This window comes from Gavia stellata, chromosome 3 (genome assembly GCF_030936135.1).
Source record: "Gavia stellata isolate bGavSte3 chromosome 3, bGavSte3.hap2, whole genome shotgun sequence".
Taxonomy (NCBI): Eukaryota; Metazoa; Chordata; class Aves; order Gaviiformes; family Gaviidae; genus Gavia; species Gavia stellata.
In genome coordinates this window covers 12,512,535-12,536,845 of record NC_082596.1, presented here as the reverse complement: position 1 = coordinate 12,536,845, position 24,311 = coordinate 12,512,535, and the positions used below count along the sequence as shown (strand labels likewise).

At 39.8% G+C, this 24,311-nt stretch overlaps 1 protein-coding gene across 4 annotated transcripts in view; it reads left to right on the top strand.

The window, feature by feature from the left end:
* Positions 1-24,311, top strand: part of NSMCE2 (NSE2 (MMS21) homolog, SMC5-SMC6 complex SUMO ligase) — a 131,213-nt gene that overhangs the window by 40,774 nt on the left and 66,128 nt on the right. For all 4 annotated transcript variants that reach the window (XM_059815558.1, XM_059815557.1, XM_059815555.1 and 1 more), the window contains one exon: positions 20,076-20,229. In XM_059815558.1, coding sequence (XP_059671541.1) covers positions 20,076-20,229 — 154 coding nt within the window. The remainder of the gene's footprint in view (positions 1-20,075; positions 20,230-24,311) is intronic.

The following is a 24,311-nucleotide window of genomic DNA, read 5'->3' as shown; positions in this document are numbered from 1 at the left end:
CAAAGAGCCATTTAATAAAATTATCCAGCAGCAGGTTTTAAACCAACAAAAGGAAGTGACTTTTTACACAGTGAATAATTAAATTCTGGAATTAATTGCTACAGGATGTTACGGAGACCAGAAGCATTAATGGGTTCAAAAAGCTACTGGACAAATTAATGGAAGAAGAACTCATTGACAGCTATTAGATGTGAAGATTCAAATACAGTCATTGTCTTGGGAAATCCCTAAACTGCCAGTTGCTGGAAGTAGGGAAGGTATCTGGTGGGAAACAGGGGAAGATCTTTCTGTTTGATGCTCTTGTTACACTCCTACTCCAGCCTTTTGCTTCTGCCACTGTCAAAGGCAAAAGAATATGCTGGATGGATCTTTGGTCTGATGCAATACTCACATCTTTATGCAGCAGAAAACAAACTACATCATAGAAAATATAGAGTACACAAGCACTACTGCAGCCTGAAATTTTTGTTGACTATGTAGCTTTAGACAAATAACATTTACACTCTGTTTCAAACCTGTTTTGGAATGTAGTTCTATCTAAAAACTACCTTTTGCCTCCATAATTTTCATATGTGGTAAGTCTTCAGGGTATCTAATATTCTATCTCTGTGTTCTTACTCTTACATTTGATGATTTAAAAAATAAGTAAATGAACAGCTCCTGCTCTGGGCATTGTTACATAATTGAAAAATTCTTAATCTCAAAGCTCACTTCAAATCTGTATCATACAAAACCACACAAACCATTTAATAATTAGGTACCAGCAGATAAAATCCTGCTTGAAGTTAGCAGAGCTACACCCACTTGGACCAAAGAAGGGAGGAATCTTCAGCTAGATCCTTGTCTTGCAGCCAGTTTTCTCCCTTAATGCCCAAGAAAAGCTTAATAACTTGTTCTAAATAACAAATCTTGCTTCTCATATTGACGGGAGGAGGTGAACTACAGCTCTGGGTATCTGTTGAGACCCCTTCTTACAAATTTGATGAAATTCCAATTTAAGTACCTGCTCTGATCTCAACCACAGCAAATGGGATGAAATGTTTTCCTAGACGGTTAGGAACCACACAGTGTAGGTTTTTTACTTATTTTAGTAGATCAGAATCTGAAAGTGTTAAGATCAGTCCTTCAGATTCCTGGATCGGTGAACATAAAAATGCCTTTTATATCCCCATCAACAGTGTTATAAACTAGAAAGGTGCTCCAACTGGAATTGTATATACAGTCAACTAAGTTGTGACTATGGGCTGCTTACTACAGGAGATACTGAATAAGCACGTCCTATTTTTTAAAAAAGAAAGCACTAAGTTGATAGCACTGTCAGAAAAAAATGGTGATTTTACATGTGCTTTCATTTACTTGAGGAAAGCTTAGCTCCACCATTTTTATAACTCTTCTTCAAGTATTTTTTGCCTCTCTTAGCCTCCTGTGTATCAGGCTAAAAAAGCCCAGCTGCTTCAACTTCTATCAGTCATGAGCCCATGGCCCCTCCCCAGACTCCAGTTTCTCCATGTACCTCTTGAACTGGGGAGTCTGATACTGGATGCAGTATTTCAGCTATTGCCTAATCAGTGCTTCATATAGGAGGAGAGTAACTTCCTTTGTCTTGCTGGCCACGCTGCTCCTCATGTAGCCAGTATCCAGTTTGCCTTATTAGCAGTGAGAATGTTTCCTCACATTTTGCTTGGCATCTACCATAACCTCCCTGTCCTTTTCAGCAGAGCTGCTACAAAGCCAGTCAGTTCCTAGCGTACACTGATGCATGGGGTTATTCTACCCTTAGAAAAGCTGCAGGACTTTTCTTCTTGTTGAACTTGACCTTTCTGTTGATCCACACCTGAATTTTCTCAAGGTCCTTCTTGGTTAAAGCTCTACTGCTTGATGTGTCAAATGCCACTAGGTTAGTATTGTCTAGAAGATTTCTGAGAGTGCATTGTGTTTCATCATCCAGGTCGTTGGTGAGGATATTGAACATTTTCAGCCCCACTGCTCACCACTAGAATACTCAGCTTGGTACTGGCTACCGACTGGATGTCAAACTAATATTTACTCTCTGAGCTCGGCTGTCCCAGTAATTTTCAATCTACCTGCCAGACCATTTGATTACATCCACCACTCTCCCCACATCTGCATTTCAGGTCATTTAATCACATAAAGCAATCAGTTTGATCAAGCATGATCTGCCCTTTGTAAGTCCGTGTTGATTGTTGCCGATTACCTTTTTATTCTCTGCATGTTTGGAGGTGGATTCCAAAAGGATGTGGTATGTAATCTTTCCAGGGGCTGAGGTGAAGCTAACTGGCCTGTAGTTGCCTGAGTTCTTTTGCTCATGCCTTTTTTAAAGACAGGCATAGCACTAGCCTTTTTCCAGTTTTCAGGGACCTGCCCCAATGATATGCTTTTTTGGAGATGACAGGCAGGACTCTTGGAGTCACATCAGCCAACTCTTTCAGTGCTTTCAGATTAATCTCATCTGTCCTCATGGATTTGAATACATCCGGCTGCTCTAACTCATTCCTAACTTGTCGTCCCTAACCTGTTCCTTCCCAAACCATCCTGGTACACCTGGAAATCTAGGAGTAATATTTGCCTGTGAAGACTGAGGCAAAAATGTATGGAGTACTTCAGCCTATTCCATCTGCACAACCACTAGGTTGTCTCCCCCATTCAGTGACATCCCCACATTTCCTCTGAACTTACACAGTTCCCTCTTGCTGCTCTTTATATCCCTCACTTGTTTTAATTCTAAATGTGCTTTGGTTTTCCTGATTTTGTTCCGAAGTGCCAAAGTAGTGCTTTTGTACTCCTTTTTTGTTGCCTGTTCTTGTTTCCTGTGTGCTGTCTTCTTGCATTACAGTTCATTAAGCAGTTTCTTGCTTAGTCGAGTGGGTCTCCTACTGAAATTTCCCATTTTTTTATACAACAGAATTATTTATTCCTGAGCTCTCAGTAAGTTTTCTATAAAAATTTACCAGCTATCCTAGGCACCTTTTGTGTCATCTTCCCAGGAGATTCTGCTGAGCCATTTCCTGAATAACCCAAAGTCCACTTGCATAAAATCCTGAGTCCTAATTCTTCTGCTTACCTTCCCAATCTTCTTCTGGATCCTGAATGCAATCAGGTTGTGGGCACTGCTCCCAAGCTACTATCTGTGACCACATTTGCCACTTGTTCTTCCCTGTTTGCTCACAGAGGTCATGTAGAGTATTACCTTTGTTTGGTCTCTCTAGCATTTGCATTAAAAAGTTATCACCAATGCAGTCTAGAAGTACCCTGGATTGCTTGCACAATGCCGTGGTGCCCACATGGTCGAAATCCCTAATGAGGACCAAGGCCAGTAATGGGGTTGCTTTTGGTAGCTGTTTGTAGACAGCCTTATGCACTTCACCCCCTTGGGCAGGTGGTGTGTAAGAGGCACCCACTGCTGTGTGGCCAATGTTGCTTTTGCCTCTGCTTTTGACCAGAAGGTTCCTGTGAGGTACGTCTCTGGTTTCACACTGGACCTCTGCATAGAGGAGAAGGTGCTTTGTAAGAAAGTGCAGTTGCCTTGCTTCTTCATTGCTTCTTCTTGGAACAGCCTCCACGACGCTGTTCCAGTCATCGATGCTATCCCATTTAATCTTTGTGATCCTGATCACATCAGAACTCTCTGACTGTGCATAAACTTCCAGTTCTTCCTGTTTGTTGGCCAGGCTCTGTGCATTAGTATCCACACAGCTGAGGTAAGCCTCTGCATGCCCTCCCGTCAAGTAGAAATGTCTAACTTTTCCTTGTGGCCTTTTCTCACACACACTTTCTCCTCCATATGCACCCTTCCCTTACCTCTGGGCCTAAGTATCCATTCCCCAGTGAATTTAGTTTAAAGCCATCCTCACTAGATTAGCAAGTCTCTTCACAGAGATGTTTTTCTCTTTGTCAGGTGGCTTACATATCTTCGTAGCAGTCCTTCTTCATCAAATGAGGCATTGTCATCAAAGAAACCAAAGTCTTGCTGGTGACAGCAGCTGTACAACCAGGCATCCGTCTGCTGGTTATGAATGCTAGTCAGGCCTTTCCATTGACTAGCAGGATTGAAGAGAGCACCGCTGGGATGTCTGCTTTCTCATGTTTGCTCTGAGCTCTCTGTTCCATTTGAGCTGCTGCCCTTGGCTGCGTTACTTCTGTCCCACAAGGATTAGCAGCTAGAGGTAGAATTTGGAAGGCTGGGGGAGTGTTGGCAATTTCTCTGCAACATCAGTGATCTAGGTTCTGGGCAAGCAACAGACCCGCCTGGATAATAGGGATGGATTCTTCGGTTGCACACAGGGGAGCATCATCAGCCGCTAACATTGATGCTTTCTTTAGTGCTGGTACTAATCCAAAGACTCGAGATACCTACACAGAATTTTCTCCCAGAACAGCCTCTACTGTTCCTGAAGCCGTTAGCTAGGCACAGCTGGAGGAGGAAACAGAGCTTTATTCCTGTTACCTGAAGTCACAGGCTTCCAGCTTCCACCTTCTGCAAGTTTGTATCCTCTTCCTGGTCCTTCAGTCATACCTTTCTTCTTACCCCAGGGGGGTTTAAACTTGTGCCTCGGAGAAATGTCTTCAAAGATCCTACTGGTCTCCTGTGCAGCACCGCTGGTTGCAGTGAAGCCCGCTGGCCTCTCTTGGCGGCTCCTCTCTGAGCACAGCAGTGACTTGATCAGAATGCACCTCCCCGGCTCCCTGCCCCGGGGAGGAGCACTGGGTGTCTGAGCAGTCCAGGCCCTGGATGGCAGAATGTACCCTCAGCACTTCCATGGAGGCTGAGGTTGCCAAAGGACCAGAAAGACTGTACCGGCGTACACCAGTGGCATGTCCTGTGCTATCACCTTTTGGGAGCAGCTTCTGTTGGTGGCATCTCTGGGACTTCTTTGTGCTCCCTGCAATCCAACTGCCCTATTAACTGCTTTGCTTCTGGTTTTGTGTCCTGATAACAGGGCTCCTTGCTGCTGGTGTTCCCTAAGGAACACCGTCTCATCTCCAGATGAGTAGGAAGCTGATGCAAGTTAACTCTGTCCCTAGTGAGACTCCCACCTGGCAGGGAGCTCCTCGTGCTGCCGCTTAGTGCGTTCGTTCCCTGCCCTGTTTGCTTGCCTTGTGATCACATCACACATTGCTTCCTCTTGCACTGCCGTTCAAAACAAGGGCTGGAAACTGGATGTGGGTTAGCCGTGCTGCTTTAGGACTAGGACTAGCAGTCCTAGTTTCGGGGTAGGCAAATTAAGGTGATTTACGCAGGATTTGTTTCTATGTGTTTTCCACAACCACCATTCAGTAAAGTAAATATATGTTGTTATTTTCTTCTGTGAATTATTTTTAGTAAATCATCAGTGCCTGTTTTATTGAATGACTAATGCATTTTGGTACATCTGAATTATATCTATACTGAGTCATTTTGTTTTGTAATGACATATTTAAATGTTTAAATCTCTACAGAAATTAAATATTGTAAAAGACTTTAACCTTTTGTTCTGGGGGTTGGTTTGTGCCTGTATTATGTCACCACAGGCCTCTGCTATGGGGAAGAACTCCTGTAAGCTGAAGACTAACAGAATGCTGTATTGCAAAAACATTTCTGGAAACCATAAATGAGCCAGTGTGGTTTTGCACAGCCAAAATTTTGGTTTTTTGAATCAGATCTTCCCCTGCTTGCTGTGTAATGTTGTTGCATTTAACATTTCACAATACTGTTGCTGGACTATTTATTTTTCCTAAGCCACCGTTCTCCCAGCATTTCTAAAATTTTCCTTCATCTCTTCTCAGCCTTTAGTTACTTCACATTTTGAAACTAAGGCTTTGTTTATGGGGAAGGTTTTGCCAATGACAGAACTAAAATAGTTATATCAGTGTTCCCTGCATTCTTGCTCTGGGATGAGTGGGGTTTATTTTTGCTTTTCGTGTGGGTTTTTTTGGTGGGGTTTTCTTTTGTTTTATTGTGTTAAACTCTCATACAGGACATGTAAGCTGAAACAAAATAAAAGGATCTGCAAGTTTTATAGTGGGATAACTGTAAAATAAATGTAAACATTTATTGCTTGTGTAGACCAGTTGAACAGGCTTCCTTGAATTACTTTGTCACGCGTACTACTTCTTGAACTACTTCTTCCCTAGTCTGCTATCTTTCTCTTATCAGCTCACGATGCCCTTATAGTCCTTGAACAAATGCCTGTTATACCAGGCTGTCCTTATTTTGAAATACCTTACAAGCTTTCACTTGTGCTTCATTATCCTGGATTTGTAATCTGTGGTTCTCCCGATGTGTGGTTTATGTTGTGTCTTTGCGTGTGTGCCAGGTCCATCATTTACTTAGCGAGCTCTTTAGGGCAGAGAGCTGTTCATCAAATCATGTGCTTTCTGAAGCCCATACTGTATTTTTGGAATCCAAAGAACGGTCATCAATCATTGTGAAGGACCAATATCCCTTTACTCTGCTGTCTATGAACACTGTTTGAGGCTTCTTGTTGCCTTCTCCAAGCAAGGAATCAAAACTAAGAACCACAGGAAAAGTTGGGTTTGTGCTTGCACAAATGAGTTGTATTGTGACAAAGGGTTTGAAAAAGAACACCCTCCCCCCCAACAAGCCAGCAAACAAATAAAACACCTAGCTTTCAGCTTTCACCATTGAACAAGAGAACTGGTACTATATATGAGAAGAATGGGACATATTTGTACTGGTAATTCTGAAATGAATGTGACTTTTTCTGCTCTGTGAGTTTCTGCATGTAAAACACAGAGAATAGGATTTTCAAAAGTGCCTACATGATTTAAGAACCTTGCAGAAACAAAATGAGAGACTGAATCCACAGCTGAATGGTTAGGCAATAACCTGGGATGTGGGAGAGTCAGGTTCAAGTACTTGCTCCAATTATCTTTTAATTAGTTATACAAAGTGGAACAACTTCAAACAGGAGAGATCGAGATGTCTTACCCCTGAATACCCAATAGCCTATGGGCTACGACAACTAATATGGGATGAGCAGAGATTTGAAAATGGGTCACTCACCTTACTGATGACTGTTTTAACCACTGAGATATTAAATCTGATAGTATGTGGGTTTCTCTCGTCATTGTTTATGAGGAAGGATTTGCCTGGCTTAAGCAACTAACTCAAGGAAAGGGTTTGTGGTGGAGGCACCCATTGCCATTAGAGGAATAGGACTCCCTGTCACTCAGACAATCTTTGCTTAGATAGATAGCTGGCTTTTGTGATTCTTGTTTTTTGACACTTAGTTTTCTCCATCCATTTTATAAAGAGCCTACTGCCTAATTTAGGGAGGGGATTGCATTAGGTAGCAGGATCTCTAAATCTTAAGTAAGTGCTACAATTTGCATCTTTGCTACAACTTAGTCTTTTTGTGCAGCTAGTTGTCTGCCACAAAGTAGGGGCTTATAATGATGCTGACACACCAAACAGAAGGGTGCAAAGGACTTTTAGCAGGGCTGACATACTAAATAGCAGACATAAAGACATTACCTATTGTTAAAATGTATTTACTGCTAAAGGAGGAAAGCATGCTAATATACTAATTACATCATCTTGAGAGACTCATAATTATCTCTACAGGATTTCATGAGTCCGCATCCATTTGATTTGTCCTAATTCAGAGCCTCGTCATCCTCATCTGCAATCTCTTTCCCAGCTGGAGCATGGAAATCGACACAAGCGTTCCTAATATGCAAATAGAGATCTGCAGTTCCACTTCAAAGCGGTAGCTTCTGAAGCGGGAGTTTTAATTATTCCATTTTGAGTTGGTGACTCTGCAAAAGAGTTTTTTTCTTCTGCCAGTGAGTTGGGTGTTCTTTTCTTCAGTTTTTTTACCCAGCTTTGCAGTGGGCATGTCTCATTCTCTCTGTCATGCAAACAATGAAATGTTTGACCAGTTAATGATCCGTCTATTTACTGATTGTAATCCATAACTTCCTCAGGGAGTTGTTTGTCCTGTTCTTGTGTTCTTTTGCATGTAGTATTTTATATAACAAGATGAGATTCCTCATTGCTCGTCGCAGGAGTCTGTCTTGAACTAGAGAAACAAGGGCAGATATCAGCTGCCCTATATTTTGTAGGAATGAGCTGTGTCTGCTGTCCAAACTAAAGTCCCTGGACAAGAGAGTGTGCTGGTGAGGTTAGTGGAGAAGAGAAACTTATGAAGCAAGAAATATTATCATGTGACTGTATATTTCATGGCGGAAGGTAAAAACAAAAGGGAGCAATCATGGTGGAGAGTAGTGATAATTAATCTACAGGAACAGGCCAAAACAGCAAGTGATCAGCTGAGAAGTAGCTGACATTTCATTTGATTGTGAATAACTACAGAGTAGCGTCAAGTCAAATTTAAATGATTTGCTGTGATGTGTAGTCATAGAGAAGATCCCTGTCGAAGCATGAGATGCAATTATAAGGTTTAGTTACTTATGGTGAGTTACACTGTTCCACTTTGGATGCTGTATTTTCACTTTGTAGTGAGGTGACTTAAAGAGCTCACTGACAGTGGAGGGAAGTGCGCAGCAGTAGCACTCTCGGGACAAAATATTCCTGGGTACCAGGGGGTGCACTTGGGAGAGAGCACGTACTACAATACCCTGCAAAAAGGTCAGCGAAACCTACCATTCCTGTGAGACTGATGACCCGTGCATGGAGGGGAGACAGTCACTCACTCTGTCTGCTCCCTAAACGCTTTGCCAGTGACTCAGGAGCTGGTGTTTGGTGAGAATGTAATATATAAAAGGAATAATGGAGACATCCCATAATTAGAGCTACTAATAAGAGAGGAATCAGTTTAGCATGTGATATACAGTGAATGAGTCAGAGAAGTGAAGGAAAAGCAAGTTCGATAGAGTTATAAGAAGGAAAGTGACTGAAAAATTCTGATGAGTGGTGATGAGATGAGCTTCAAACGAATCTAAAAAAGGGAAAGCAAAGTAATATGAGAAAGAGGAAGGACAAGTTCAAAACCAATACTAAATATAAGAGCTGGGACTGTAAATTCAGGAAGATGGAGGGAGAAGTTCAAATGGCAGGGGAAGTGTGATCAAGAGAGTTGGCTGGCATAGGGTTTATGCTAGCAGCCTGAAAGAATTTGGGGAGACAAATTTGGTAGCATTGCAGAAACTGAGGAACGAGGGAAAAACTGTATCTGTTGAGTTTGAAATCTATTCTGTTTGAAAAACAAAGGAAATACTTGCATGCATAGAGCGATAAATTTAGAAGACAATGACTTCTTTTTTGTGCTTTTAAATCTTACAGAAAGTGACAGTTTCTAGTCATGGACAACATCAAATTTCTAGGATTGTCAGCCGGCATAATGGGAATGCTTTTGATAATCAAAATTTTATGTACTAAGTTTTTTCAGTATTATGGCTAAACTCATACTGGTTTGACTTCCTGTGTGAGCAAGTTCTTACCGAGACAAACAAGATTTCTACCCCATAACTTTTTCTTGTCAGCCGAGACAATATTAAGAGAAGTGTATTTAAATTTGAGGCTAAGCTTACTAATTTATTTTGTTTTTACAAGCAGTATTTCATCAGTATATGTGAGGAGTACCCCTGTTTAGGAATTACTCCTTGTTTTCCTGTTGCCATGCAGACAAACTCTCAGGTAGAACTGTCTCCTTCAGCCATACAGCTGCAGTTGTGGACTCTTATTTTTACCTTGTTTCTTCTCACCCTGCTGTCGCATTTTGCAGACATGAGTAAATTAATACTGCTGTCACACACCAGTCTCATTTACAGAAATTGTTATTTTAACTATGAACTATTTAAAAACTGTATTAAATTAAAGTTGGATTTTAATTAGTTCCAACAACACACAAAAATCAGGGGCGTATGTATAATGGAGGAATCTATACTGGCTGGAGGGTTGGAATATGATTTCATTTTTAGTCACAATTTTAAAGTTGGATTGATAATTTACATTTAGATTTTTAAAAAGGCATATAAATTGCAAGAGAGTTGCAAAACAAATGTCTCTGAATTTTTAAAAACTCTTCTTATGTGCTTTCTATTCTACAGTCAGCTATCAGATTGCATCCAGTATCTACCTAACAGTTAGATATTGCAATTGCTAATATTGTCTTAATTACAGCGTATTATATTGTTCACAATTTTTCAGGTTTCCTTTAAAGTGGAGAGTACGAAGCAAGTTGGTTTTGAGCGAAGATATGGAAGACCACGTAATGACCTATAATAAAAAACTGGTTGAGATTTCGTCAAAATTCTCAGGACCCAGTTTTGCAAGGCTCTGTATAAAAAGGGGTGCTCTGGAATCAGGGAGTTGGGCTCAGTCGTGCAGGACACACAGCTGTCATAGCACGGAAACAGTCGGACAGTTGTGGAGGGGTTTGTGGGCATCATAATAAAGGAAGATTTTTTTAAACAGGGATTTTGAAGAACTATTTAAAGATATATTCCCAAATGTTTATGAGGAGCTTTTCCACAGCAGGAGGACCGGGAGGGAGAAGGTGCGAATGCATTTGTATTGAAAATCAAACAGGTAGAGTGACAGGAACTGGCATCGTGAGTTATCTGCTGGCAAGAACCAGCCTCTTGATGCTCTGATAGATAACAGGCAAGGTGTGGATAGACTCCAAGGATTTTGGAAAGTTGGTGGGAAGGATGTGTAGAGTGGTAGTATAGACAAGATTAATCCAGGCTGTTAAACGCCACGTGTTGTCTTTGCAAAACTTGGTGACTATAGAGGAACATATAAGCAGTTTAATTTAGCATACTGGGAGCAATTTTCTGGTACAGTTCTGTTTCTGAGGCTTTGCTGTTATTTGCATTAATAACAAAAGATGGGACCTATAAGCAAAGAAGAGCAAAAGAATTGCAGTTGAAAATATCCTTTTCTGTCAGATGATATACTCCCTGCAGGGAGCCTGTAAAAACTAGGGAACTGAGATATCCTGGGACACTTACAGCAAAAAGGGTATGTTAGCATTCCAGAGTGTCCTATGCAACCTGACAGAAAAGAATCACTTGTGCATGTACTAGGAAAGCACATAGTGTTTGCCAAGACAAGGGAAGAGGTGCAAGCTGTCAGCCAGAACTGGTAAATCAAGAAGGGTAAGAATGGAAGTAAGACCGGGAATTGAGGCCTGTCCCAATAGGAAGCTGGATAAGAAAACATCGCTAATGATTGAAGAATGTGATATGTGGAAAGGCACAAAGGAGACACTTGTCTCTAAGGCACTGGCAGTAAAGTGCAAAGGAAAAGGCAGTTCTGCCACAGGGCACAGACTGCCATACAGGTGAGGTGTTTTGCCCCCACTGCAGTGGAAGTAGGGTAGGTCCTCCCTGCTTATAGGGAAATGTGGGGGGCATACTGCAGTTTTTTGGTTAGTGCAGCTCTGCACCATCACTGAATTCAGTGTCCTGTGTGAAAGGTGGAGCTGACACTGATGGAAGTATTGCCATCTTTGTCCATACATTAATACAGATAGATATATTATTTCGGTGAGTCTAGGCTGTAAGTGTCAGCCAGGATATATGTTTTTCAACTAATGTCAATTCAAATAAAGCATGAGTTTGTACTTAGAAATCTTATTGCTGTTTCCCAAAAGTTTAGAGGTTACATTTAGTCTTCATGAAAAATGACAACATGACTCACATTGCTGTTTTGGAGAGTATAAAGAAGAAATGCTGTCAGTGCTGAAGAACTGTTTGGGGACAAGAATTTCATCAGATGAATGAAAAAAAATTGAGAGGGATAAAAATTTAGAAAGTCTGCTTGAGTGTCACTGGAGGTGTATCCAAGGAATATGGAAAACATCCCTCTGGAAAATCAGCTGATTTTAACAATACATGCTGTATGCAGTTCTCCAAAGGATAAGTCACACTTTGTACTTAAACAGGCATCAGCTTCACAGCTGGCGTAACAGTGTTTTGCAGGAGCTGGTGAAGATAACACTGAATTGTACTTGTTTTGGGATTTAGCCCTTCATTTCCATGCTTTGGAAGACATGGGTTTTAGTGATCTCAGTCAACAAAGCAGAGCCATACAAGAGTAAACAGGTTGTTAATCTGAAATCACCTTAGGGCCTTCTTCTGCTCCCACTGAAATCAATGTCTAAATTCCCATCAGTTTGAGTAGGATATTAAAGACAAAAAAATGCTCTAATATCCATGTTAATGTATTTTCTAAATATGTGAATTAATCAGCAGCTTGGTAAACTGGTTCAACAGCCTGATGTATTTGCTGAATCAACCTTGCTAAAACAGATGCACCATCTGCCTCACAGTTTCCAACGTGCTGTTAAAATAAAGCAACGTTTTTATAAGAATAGTTATTTTTGCTGTTATAGGCCTTAATCTGTGCTCAGGCAAAACTACTTGGAACAAGATGCTGCGTATCTCTACTGCACCAAAGGTGACTTGCACATAAACTATGTTTGTGGGAGAACTTTAAAGTACATAGAGAAGAAGGGATTAGTATATTGATACACGTGCTCCTCCACTGTGTCTTGAACCATCGATTTAAGGTGTTTTCGTAAATGTCTCCTAAATACTGTAGAAGTTTTTGCTTTGTCGTATTCATACTTCATATATTGAAAATCTACAGAGAAACAAGATGAAGGCAGACTTCTGTTTGGTTGAAATCATTAAGAAAATTCAGTCCAACCCTCATGGCAAACCACAGGCAAGTTGGGCTTTCAGAAATGCTGAAGGGATTAAAGTGCTAAATATCCATTAACTTTCTTCACTTTGGTATCTTGGGAAAACTTCACCTCTAACGCTCACATTTATTGCTGTCTTTATGAGCCAGTTTTACACTATTGGTTCCAAGTAGTTTCAAGACTGGTATTTCAATAAGATCCCATTTCAATGCTTCTTTTTACCCCTTTGCACTTCGCAAAACGGGGCACAAGGGTCTTGGAGAGAAACAAAAAGATGCTCGGAGTCTTGTCTCTAAATAGTGAGTAACTGGGGAAAATGCAAAGAACATTTTTTCTGTTAAAAGGTGTGTGGAGTAAAGCATTTTAGCTGAGGTGAAACTTCTAACAGATGGGAACCCAAAGAAATGCTGTTCAGGCTATAAACTTTGCATTTGCACCCAGGTGGTTTTGTTTCTTCACCTGGTGCTCATTTACTTTAATCCCACTCTGTATATATGGTTCCTTTCTAAACAGGAGAAAGAAAGCAAACAAGGTGGGCCAAAGTCCGTTTCTAGCCTTTCCGAATGACTCTCCTGTGCCACGACTTGTGAGGAGTTAGGTTGAATATACCCCAGTATACATGGAAGCAGCGTATGCCCCTCTGTGCTTACTTTCTTTATAAAGGTTAAACGTCTCCAGCTGCGTTCAAAGTAGGGAAAGGAAACTGTGGAAGGTACTAAGAGTTTAATTATGGGGGACACCTTAGCTACAACCACCATACTGACATGCTGCTTTTGAACCATAGCAACCCTGCCTCACCTGCAGACTGTTACTCTGGCAGTGTTTGGGGGTGTTTGAAATGTGCTGACAGTCGTTTTCTCTTCTGCTGGCCCGGTTTAATAGGCAGTACGTGTCATAAATTTTGGTCAGCCCTCATAAATGTGCCTCTCTTGGCATTTCACAATTGTCTGCGAAGGTGTTGCTCAACCGGAGTCCCAGCCCTGCAGCCACGATGTGTAGAGGTGTTGAATCTCCTGAATCAGATGTGGGCCCGGAGGCAATTCTGACTGCAGCAGAGCTGTGTTCAGACTAGTGCAGCTCCTGCTGCTGAACGATGATATCCTTTTTGACTGCCCTTGCAGATGTTTCCAAGAGCTGTGTTTTATTTGTGCATCAACAAATGATCTGATATTCACTAAGGGTTTGAATCCAGCCATTGAAGAATAATACATGACTGTTTAGGTTGAGCTGAAATTTTGCAGCCTGATTCAGTTACAGTGGTGACTCACTTAGAGTTGGTTCTCACATGATTCACAAAGTCTATGGGTGACTCAACCCACAAATTTACTTAGCTCCCATGTTATTTTCCCTCTCAGTGAAAAAAATTGGTTATAATAAATAATCGCAGCAAACTTTGACTTACCCTGAGGTAAAATAAATGTGCGTGTTGAAAGGCTGCATATTCGTAACAGTAAATTATTTAGTGAGGTAAGGATGAAATAATAGGACGTTGGAATCGTTAAACAAGAAAGAAATGTGACATGCATTTTTGGTTGGTTTTGTTGCATAGCAGATGTAAATAAAGGAAGAATAATTATTTTTATCTGATGGAGATGCTCAGAGAGGTTGTTTTGACAGTGTCTGTACTTATTGCTATAGCCAGCCAATTCTTGGCATTTGTTTTCTGAAGTAGTTTTAGATATGTCCATGCCTGTGTCAGGCATTTTAAAGTGATGTCAATTCAGAAAGTGGGAGATACCCAGGTTCTGAAAACTGGGTCCTTGTAGGGTGTCTTAGGCTAGTCACCCCAAGTCCTGAAGTACCTGAAGTTGTCTGTCTGAAAAATCTTCCTTTACAATATTGAATTCACAGAGATAAGACATTCTGTCCCAACAGGAGCTATAAGACACTAAGTTTTTCTTCAAAGGATGTAGCTGCTATCAGTGTTCCATAAGCATATGCACAGGCACATGGCTGTAGTGTAAATACAGTCTAAATTACTATGAGTTTAGAGTTAGCTGGAGATGTCGGTGTATCTTTTTTCGGGTTGTCCCAAAAGGATATAAATAGCTAGGTAGCTACATACCTCTGAGCTTCTTAGCACTGAGTGACTAATCACCCTCCCTTTCATAAATGAAACAACAAAGAATCTGGAAAATGAAGAAATTCTGCCATGTCAGCTGACTTGGTTGTTAAAAAGGTCATTAGTAAGCAGCAATGTTTCTTTGCCTCACAAATACCTAGTATCAATAATATCCATAAATTAAATTTTGAAAGTCCATGTTTTGTAGGGATTAAATTACAGGGAACAAATAATGTGTGACTTGAAAGATTAAGGTGAGAATTCTGAATTCTTTGGAAAGATCGTTCTTTTGCAGTTTGTGTTACTGGTTTGAGGAAACCTCAACATGGTTCAGGTGCGGCAAGAAATTTCTGAGAAATAAAATGGATGGCACTGGCAAACTCCCCAAAACCAAGGGACATAAATGATAGCCCTGAGAGAGGGTACCTAGGAACACTATTAAAAGGATTAAAAAAATCCAGCTAAAGGACTACTGTGCTAGAGAGAGAAGAAAGAAAAGGCTAAAAAATAACCGTGGAGGGTCACATGCTGAACCACTGCAATGCAAAGTCCAGTGGAGCATTTTTGTGGTACACAGAATGCCACTCTCTTATCACAAAGTTTGCCAAGCAGCCACAAGCTGTTTCAGGCCTCTTTGTAGAGAGCGAACCAAATGCACGGGTTAATTTGAACTTTCCCTCAGCTAAAGGAGAAGGTAAAAGGATGGCTTTGTGCTCCAAGCACAGAACCAGGATTTTTTTATTCTTGGTTTTGCCCCAGTGTCCTTGTGCAACCTTAGGCCAAATTATTCATCTCTTCATGCCACAGTCTCCCCATTTGTAACATACAGTTGATGGTACCTATGTCGCAATGGGTATTTGAGGCTAAATTCTTTAATGTTTGTAGAGTATTTTGGGACATAATACTGGGAAGGACAAATTACTAAATGCTGTAACACTGCATGCAGAGTTATGCTAATTAGTGCTTTTTTCGACACTGGTCCCTTACTGTATGTAGACTAATAACGCAAGCTGGTCCAATTTTAGTCTATGGCACTTTTGACCTCACTGGTTCTGGGATTGGTCTGTAACAGAACAATTTATTTCCCATTTGGTGGTTATAGTAATTGATGAAATAAAAATTCCCCAGACTGCCCCTCAGAATACCCTGAGTTTACAGTTATCTTAGGCTGTGCAAGCTGGTCTTTCAAAAAGCATGATTTTTGGAGGCATAGCCTAACAGTTTATGCATGCAATAGACACACTACCAGTGAAAGAATCTACAAAAGGAAGGCTCATCCTTACAGATGATATTGGCAGAAGTCAAAGACCTGCCATGAACTGGTTCATTTCATAAGCATTGCCCAGCAAAGGCAATAACCTCTTTGCACATATCAGCTGTGACCAGGTGCTGTGGTGTGTCGCCATGAGCAAATGTATCTTTTGATAGGTAAACCACAGCTACGTTTTTCTAAACAATTATTTTTTTAGTGTTTCTAAGTGTGTTTTCCTATCAGCACTGCTGATAGATCAAGTATGGAGTATCATTAATTATCATCTATAACATGTCTGTTCTCCCTCTTATTGCTGAACTCCCATGTAAATACCCATGTGGTTCTTTGCTGCTATGGGACTGTCACAGCAGATGCTTTTGCTTTTTCTATTGCTGTAAACAAGCTGTTGTGACTGATACTTCTTTTCACCATATGTCCTGAACACTCCCAGTTCATAGTTGTATGTCATTTCCAGGATGCTTTGTAGGGTGTGTATGCCTCCACCCCATTTCAAAATCAATGTAACTCTCAATGGATTGACTAATGACTGCAAGGTGTTACTTAGCATGCTGATTTTGGCTGACAGTGCTACTAAACGAACAGTTGTTTGCTTAACATGTCTTTCATGGTTCCCATGTGAAGTAACTTTTACTGACAAATTGAACATGCCAATGGCTTCAGGTTTGCTAGTAAGCATCTGTCTGACACACTGCTGAGACTAAAAAGAAATATGACCCCAACTTGTTGCCCTGAATATTGATAATTTTGCCTTGTCCCTTAGCCATATCCTATGTTTGTATTGTCCTCATACATTTTGTTAGGCTGATCTCATCATCACTACATCCATCATGAGTCTGCAGAGTAGGAGTGGGTGGTGAGAACTAAAGAAAACTGTAATGTACCTGTAAGGGTGTTGTGCTGTGTAAGATGTTGCAATTCTGTCCCACCATGAGGAATTAGGACTGATGTCACATTTTCTTTAATTTGTTTTCATTCATGTTGTTGGGCTAGACCGTTCTCAGCCCTCTTCATGGAATAGGATATGCAGCACCAAAGAGAAATTGCTTGTGCACAACACATGTATTTACTTGTTATTATAGTGGGTGGACATGCCTTATTATTCACCTGTGACGTGTTGACCTTCCAGAAGGTCTACCTGGCATTTCAGTAATGGCATACATGATGGTACAGTATTGAGTGTGGTCAGGGATGGTGTCTCTACTAATCATTTTAATGAAAGCAATCATCTGGAGGTGAACAGAAACTGAATTTAAATTGTAAATGTGAAAGAAGTTAAACTACAGGAAAGAGCATTCTTTGAGCATCTCTCTCATCTGACTTTAGGTTTCTGTATTAGATGGTTGTGTGAGCCTGTGTCATATGTGCTGCATTGCTGGACTATCCTCACAACGTAATGTTTCTATGGGGAAAATAGCTGCTGTGAAAGACTTTTTTTTTTCTTGATAACTGGTGGAATTGTTCATGTTGCCTTTAGCAAATAGCATGCTAACTCTTACTTTGTTAGATATATGGCAGCAAGCCATGGGATTATAGTTATGTAGCCAGGGGAGGGTTTTGGATAATTGGTCTCTTGAGGTTAGTACAGATGTCTACATGCAAGTTTTTGTAGCTCCACAGTGGCAGGGGCAAAGCTTATTCCTGTGCATATAATGCAGCTTCTCAAACATCTGTTCTTTTTGCTAACATAACAGTGTAAGTTACAGTTCCTGCTCTTTTTCTGCTCACATGTGTAAAGTCCTTTAATTCTGGAAGTTGGAGTTGAAAGAACCACTGTTTGAACTCACATTGGCTGTGCCCTTCTCTTCACCTCTCACTCTGAGGGTATGATTGAAGATGCTGTGTTGATGAATTTCTGTACTCAAGTCTTCCATGAGTCAAGCAAAAGACAAAAAGACCCTGATGTAACTATATCAATGTGTAACATAGTCCCTGTGGAGAGGAAAAGATTATTGACATTGTCTTTGCTACAGATAGATGTCTGTAATGAATGTCCGCATAATTTCTTTTACTCTTTGTGTGAGTATCAGCAACTTGGTTTTTTTTTTAGTATACACAGCTGGATCTTCTATGTGGTATCTGGCCATAGGGCTCTCATTCATGATGAGGGCAGGCCTTAGTGATGGGTTGTTATTTGGGCTATGCTTGTGAGTGTGGTCCTGTGTTTATATGTTATTTTTAGGTTAAAGAGAGAATGTCGGTAAAAACAGCCTGATGGAGTTGTTGCAGAAAGGAGTGTGTTTGCACTACATGTTGTCCAAATCAAATAATTATTTTATAATGTGTTGGATTTTAACTGTATTTTGATTTAGTAACTGCTTTCTTGTGATTGCATACACCTGATGGCCAAGTTTCTTCTCCAGCTGAGTACTGAATGAAGTTGGTTTTGGTTGTGATGGGCCTTCTTTCGCAGCAGTTTGCTGTTATGCTGACACAGGCACATCATTTGAGTGCGTACGATTGACCCATTGCCCCGGGCGCAGGATGTTCTGTTTTCCTTTGCTCCTTTTGTCAGGTTTCATAGGATAAGAACTACAGGCTACTGCCTGGCTTTATGCAGCAGTCTGAGCACCTGTGATGACATGCTGTTGGTCTTTCATAGCCACTGTGCTCCTTTGGTACCAAGATATTCCTGAGTCTTTCCCATTCACAGTTGGGTGTTGTGGTAGGCGATCTTTTATCACCAGGTGCCTTTGAAAACTGCATGCTATCACCTGGCAGTGCATGTTTTTTTCTTATTTTTCTTCTTGCCACAACTCGCATCTGTCTAAAGTAAATGTGCCAAACTGACTTTACTCTCTGAAGAAATAATTCTATGGATCGCTTTCCTTTGATTAAAAGGAAAGTAAAGTTTTCTTGGCTATGCAGCATTTCATATATCTGCAAAGTCCATTTTTACATGAACATTTATTATTTCTTTGGCTCCCAAAATAAAATATATTCTGTAGGATTTCCAAGGTCTCTGTAAACTCTGGAACCTGTAAACAATTCGATGAAGTGGACCATTTTTTTCTCAGTAAGCTCTTTTACTGTCTTTCACAATGAATAGTACCGTGGTCTGGTGAGGGGCAGATTCAGTGTGTGCAGTAGGGAGGAATGGCTCAGCAGAAATGGTGCTTAGCTCCTTTTTTTCAGATTGGCATGTTTTACCATATGTTTGGGATAGAAATAGCCTTTGTCTGGTTCAGAAAATGCTTAGCATTAAGTATTTGACAGATACCCACCTTCTTTCAGAGTTTGTGCTGTTGCTGATCATCATTACATAGCACAGTCCCCACCACCTGTAAGCTAGTTCTTATGAAGACCTGTCAAAGGTACAGTTCCCTAGAATTTAATGTTGGCTTGAGAAACAGAAGGGAAAACTCTAATTATTGTTTTTTGGGGGTTCCCAAAGTGCTTTTTGCATTCTTGGAATATCTTAACATTGCCTATGTGATGACTTCCTTTTATTTCTAGTCGTTTATTCTTCAGATCATTCCAGATGCAATTACTGTAAGCAAGTGCTTTTCAAGAAACTGTTTTTGCCTGCTTGTACGGCATAATGCTTCTTGTTCACACAGCACAAATAAATTGAGGTGGTTTTCTTTTACTTTAGCTATCTGTACTCCTTTTGCTGGTGTTATCACACTAATCCTGCATTTAGATTATAAACTTTTGTAAAGCTGGTTAAAAAATGGTGAGAGAGTGGAGGTTTTTAGAAAACTTTTTTTAAAGTTATTTCAGTTTTTCAGTCATCTTCTCACTTTTTGGACAGAGTCGTATTCTTTGGTTTCATTCACATTCAGTGTTATGCTGGTTGTTGTTAACATGTTGACCTTTACCACTCACAGAAGTAAATTTGGCTGCAAGGTTCAGTTTTTCCTATTGTTAGTGTGAGAAATACCCTGTATACAGCAACTGAGTTAAATGACACGGAGAAGTTAGTCTCTGCATTTCATAGTTACTTTTGCTAAAATAAATAATTACCTGGAGGTTATGGTCTCACAGCAGGAGACCTAACTGTAATCAAAAGAAACTGAGATCATATTAATGAATTTTTGCTTGATGTCTTTTGCTTTGTATTAAAGTGTGTCATAGTGAATAACATTCTATTTCTTATTTCTTGCAGATAAAACGAGAAAAACCAGAAAATATACCAGATTTAAAGTATTTAGTAAAAGAAAAATTTACTGCACTGGAGAGCAAGAACAGTGACTCAGATTTGCAAAGGAATGAAAAATATATGTATTTTAAGGATCAACTTAAAGAGATGAGAAAACAATGTAAGTCTTATCTAAAAAAAAGTAGATTCTTTGAATGCTAAATGGTAAGATGTGACTAACTGCCCTAAAATATGGGACTGCCAGTTATGGCTCAAACTGAGGTGAGTATTCTTATTTAAAAACTTACTTAAATTGATATCTGTGTAGAAAAAAAGCCAGTGTAATTACCTTGGTAGTTTTATTTAGACTCCCACAGTTCCTGCCGTGTTTAAATACAAATATTATGAAAATGTTGCTTCACATCTTTTTTTTGTAAGTTGGGCTTTTTCATTTGAAGACTTTTTCACTTTTTTTCTTAATTGATAGGATCTTCTAAAAAGATTAAGTAAGCTGTTTTCATTTGTCACTTAAACAAATTGCTCCTGTTTCACAACTTAGGATGTGTTGCAACTCTAAGAAGACCTTTGCTTTAATCGTAGAACTATATTGTTGGAAAATGCTTACTGTGTGTATTCCTAGGTTTACAGCTTCTATGCACGCACCATGTAACACTGCAGCTTATTAAAATCTGTTTTTCTTAATTCACGTGATTTATCAAGTATTAAAATTTTAGGTTATTTGTGCTTGAATTACCAGAAAAGTTGGAGAGTGAACAGTTCTAGTATTTATGCAACACAACAAAATTGTATGCTTTTATTGCCCTGCACGTATAGCAGCCATTAAAATATCACTCTGATTACTGCTGCCAGGAAAGTTCATGGGGTATAACACTATTTGTGCTGTTCGTCCCCAATCATGATTACGTTTTGAAATCATATTATTCTGCTTGCTGTCCCTTGACCCCTGTACCTATTTCCTCCCACCCTACATTTTGATTTCAACATAAACTGGTATCTCAGGAACTTCAGGAGTCATAGATTAATGATTTATACCACTGGAAAATTATATTCTGGATGCTCTCCTGTAGCTGTCTTTGAGTTGTGTTTTTTTGGAACCCTATCCAAAACCCACTGAAACTAGCGGAAAGAATTTTCCCGCTGGCTTCACTGGACTTTGGATTACTTCCCTATAGAGATTTATGAAGTGTGAGGACATGCTTGACAAGGTGAATTTTAGAACTGATATCTCAAGACTCCCTAGGATTAGAGCTTGAGGGCTTAATATATTTGTTTCCCATATTTATGGTTTTTAAGATTTTGGATTTGAGTATTAGCAGTGATCTCTGAGTTTAATAGGCTCTTGGCAGTACTCTAAGAATGAAAATACCAAGTTGCAGACCACGAAACAGTGTAATTTTCTCTCCCTACGTAACCATAAAATTACTACTGCCCCACCGTTATGTTGTAATTCCTAATTTCCAGGTGTTTGTACCTGAGAAGATAAAATCTTGATAACTGACTTTGGATTTACTTTCCACCCTGTAATTGCCTGAGGAAGGGGTGTATGCCCTAGTAATACATTCAGCTCAGGCGATGGCACTGAGTTCTAACTGGCAGACCTGTTGGAAAAAACCCAAATTAAATAAGCACAATAAGAGTTACTCTTTAAAAAAAAAACTCAAAACCAAGAACGTCATTCTGCTACTACTGCCTGAAATCCAGATTTGTCTAATTAGCCACTTGGGCTTTTGCTTTGGTTGTGCATAGAGGTCAGACTGTGCCCAAAATGAAATGCGTGATGATGTTGGATGGACTGTTGTGTTCAGTACATGGACTATTGATCAGCTGGGTCAGCTTGGATTTTGTAGAATTCATGATGTTTTTGATGAGTTAAATTCATCACATTTGCTCCTTTTGCAGCATTTAATGCAATTTAAAAGGTTGAATGGAAAATCGTTAGTTAGCTTTCACAAAGTTTTGGATGCAATATAATGATTGTGTATTCAAATAAACAGTCTGGTGGAGCCCACCTTCTTTTGAAATGGGTAACTAAATGCCGTGTCAGGTCTGTAGATAGGGAAGAGGTACAAAATTCGAAGTTAAATCTTTCAAAGTAAGCACCATTCTGCTGCCTTAAACTTGCATCAGTGTTGTCTCTTCTGCCTAAATAATCTGTTGATCCACCATAAAGTCACTTTCCTACTTTACTTTCCTCTTCAAAAGGCTCTCTACTAGGAAGGCTTCCAGAAATTCTTGAGTAATAATGGGTGAGTGAAGATCAGTGGAGTCTGTATATATTCACATATGTAAAGTTGCTTCTATATGATACAGTGACCTGGAACCACTAAGACCGTTGAGTTTCTCTATTTATTGTAGTTATGTGATCTTCCTGCCGTTACCCGTATCTGCCCTCTCTCCTGTTGTGTGTTTTTCTCACTCATAGCTAGCCTTTAGAAAGACCCACAGAATTGAATATCACGTATTTATTCATAAACTTAAAAATGACGGATACCCACATTCTTATAGGATCAGGGCCCCTGTCTTTAACGTCATTGTGAGAGGCTATATCGGACAACGTGTACTCCATCTGGTACAAAAAGCCTCTTCTCATTGTTGAGCTCTATGTAGTAAATTACTATGCTGAGATGTATATTTGAGCACTGTCAATATTATCTAAAATATTACGTATGTCACGTAGAAAGTAGTGTTACTGTAGAGAAAGAGTGGGCTCAGAGGCAGGAATTTGTGGGTTGCAATACCAGCTAAACTGAAGATTCATGAAATCTGCAGAAGACATCTACTAGTTTCAATAAACTGGTGATTTGCCTTATAGCACACTGTGTGTACATGTTGGTTTATTTTTCTTTTATAAGGAGAACATTAAGGTCACCCTGTTAAATATTCAGCAGCCATGCTTAAGTCAAGTCATCTGTGTATTCTTTAGCTTCTCCTGTATGAGTTGTGATTTCAAACGCATGAGTCCTACAATACAGGTCCCATAATACAGCATATTATACCGTATCTGCAGATTTTGGGACACGCTTTAATGATGTGAGTTACATATATCAATAACTTCATCAACAGCTACCTGGTTAATATTTTGTTTTCAACTACTAGTCTTGCCAGGTTTGGGCACAACTTAGTGCATAACTCCTGGCCTGTTTCAAGTACACATACACAGTGTGGTCCAATTTCTAGCTCTTTCCTGGGATTTGGTTTTATTGCTAAATCAGATAAAATACCAAAACTCCAGCCAAGTTTTTTCAGAGGAGCTTTCCTGGAGTTTTCTTTTGTCCCAGCCTTTTCTATCTGAAAGGAGCAGATGGAGTAGATGCTACAATGATTTGCCTTCCATGATGAGTTACCATTAATCATTACATCTCTTTTATGCAGAGTTTGACATTTGCATTCTAGAATAGCTGAACAAGAAAATGTTATATTCTCATGTTGTCTTGCTACTTAGAAATTAACAAGGATTTGAAGGAGAAAAACTTTCTTGACACGAAGTTTTTAGGTGCGGTGCAGAGTGTGAGCAGTTAAATATAACCTTATTTTAATGGAAAATTAAGAAAGCTAATACATTTTCTCTCTTGATATTTGCTGCCACAGTGATGAAAGGGAGCTGCATGGTTGTTCCCTGCAACCTGACAGGTGACATGCAGCGTGGTAGGTAGCTCTAATAGGGAGGAGAACGGCGCTGTATCACCTTCAGATTGTCCTCTTCTCTAGGCAGTTCTGCAGGAAGGAGACCTTCTTAGCTTTGAACTTTAGCAGCAGCTAAGGTGGAGAAATTAAATTGGGAAAGTGCATCTCCGTGGCAGTAAGGATGATATCACGCCTCAGAGCAGTTTCTGTTCTGCTCATCTTTCAGACAGTTTGCAGGCATTTTCCCTCAATCTGTGAGCCTTTATTATGCAGCTACTTTAGCTGGAATTTGTGCAAAATGATGCAAAATCTCCACCTCTGATGATATGTGTCAAAACACTGTCAGACAGGTTTTATGTGAACAGCAAGTGATTTTTCTGAAGTCTGTTTTCAGAACTATCTTACATTCCTAAATTCTCACTTCTTATTTTTAATGGAAAACATTTTCATTTTTCTATTCAAACCTGCTTAGAATGTAAGCAGTGGGAAAGAAGTGTTGATTAATTTTTTAAATTTTTTTTTAAATTTTTTAACCATTTCTTGTACCCCAAAATGACTATATTCTCTTTTCCAAATAATTGAGCACTTGGAAGGATAGCCACTAATTCTGGTAATAAC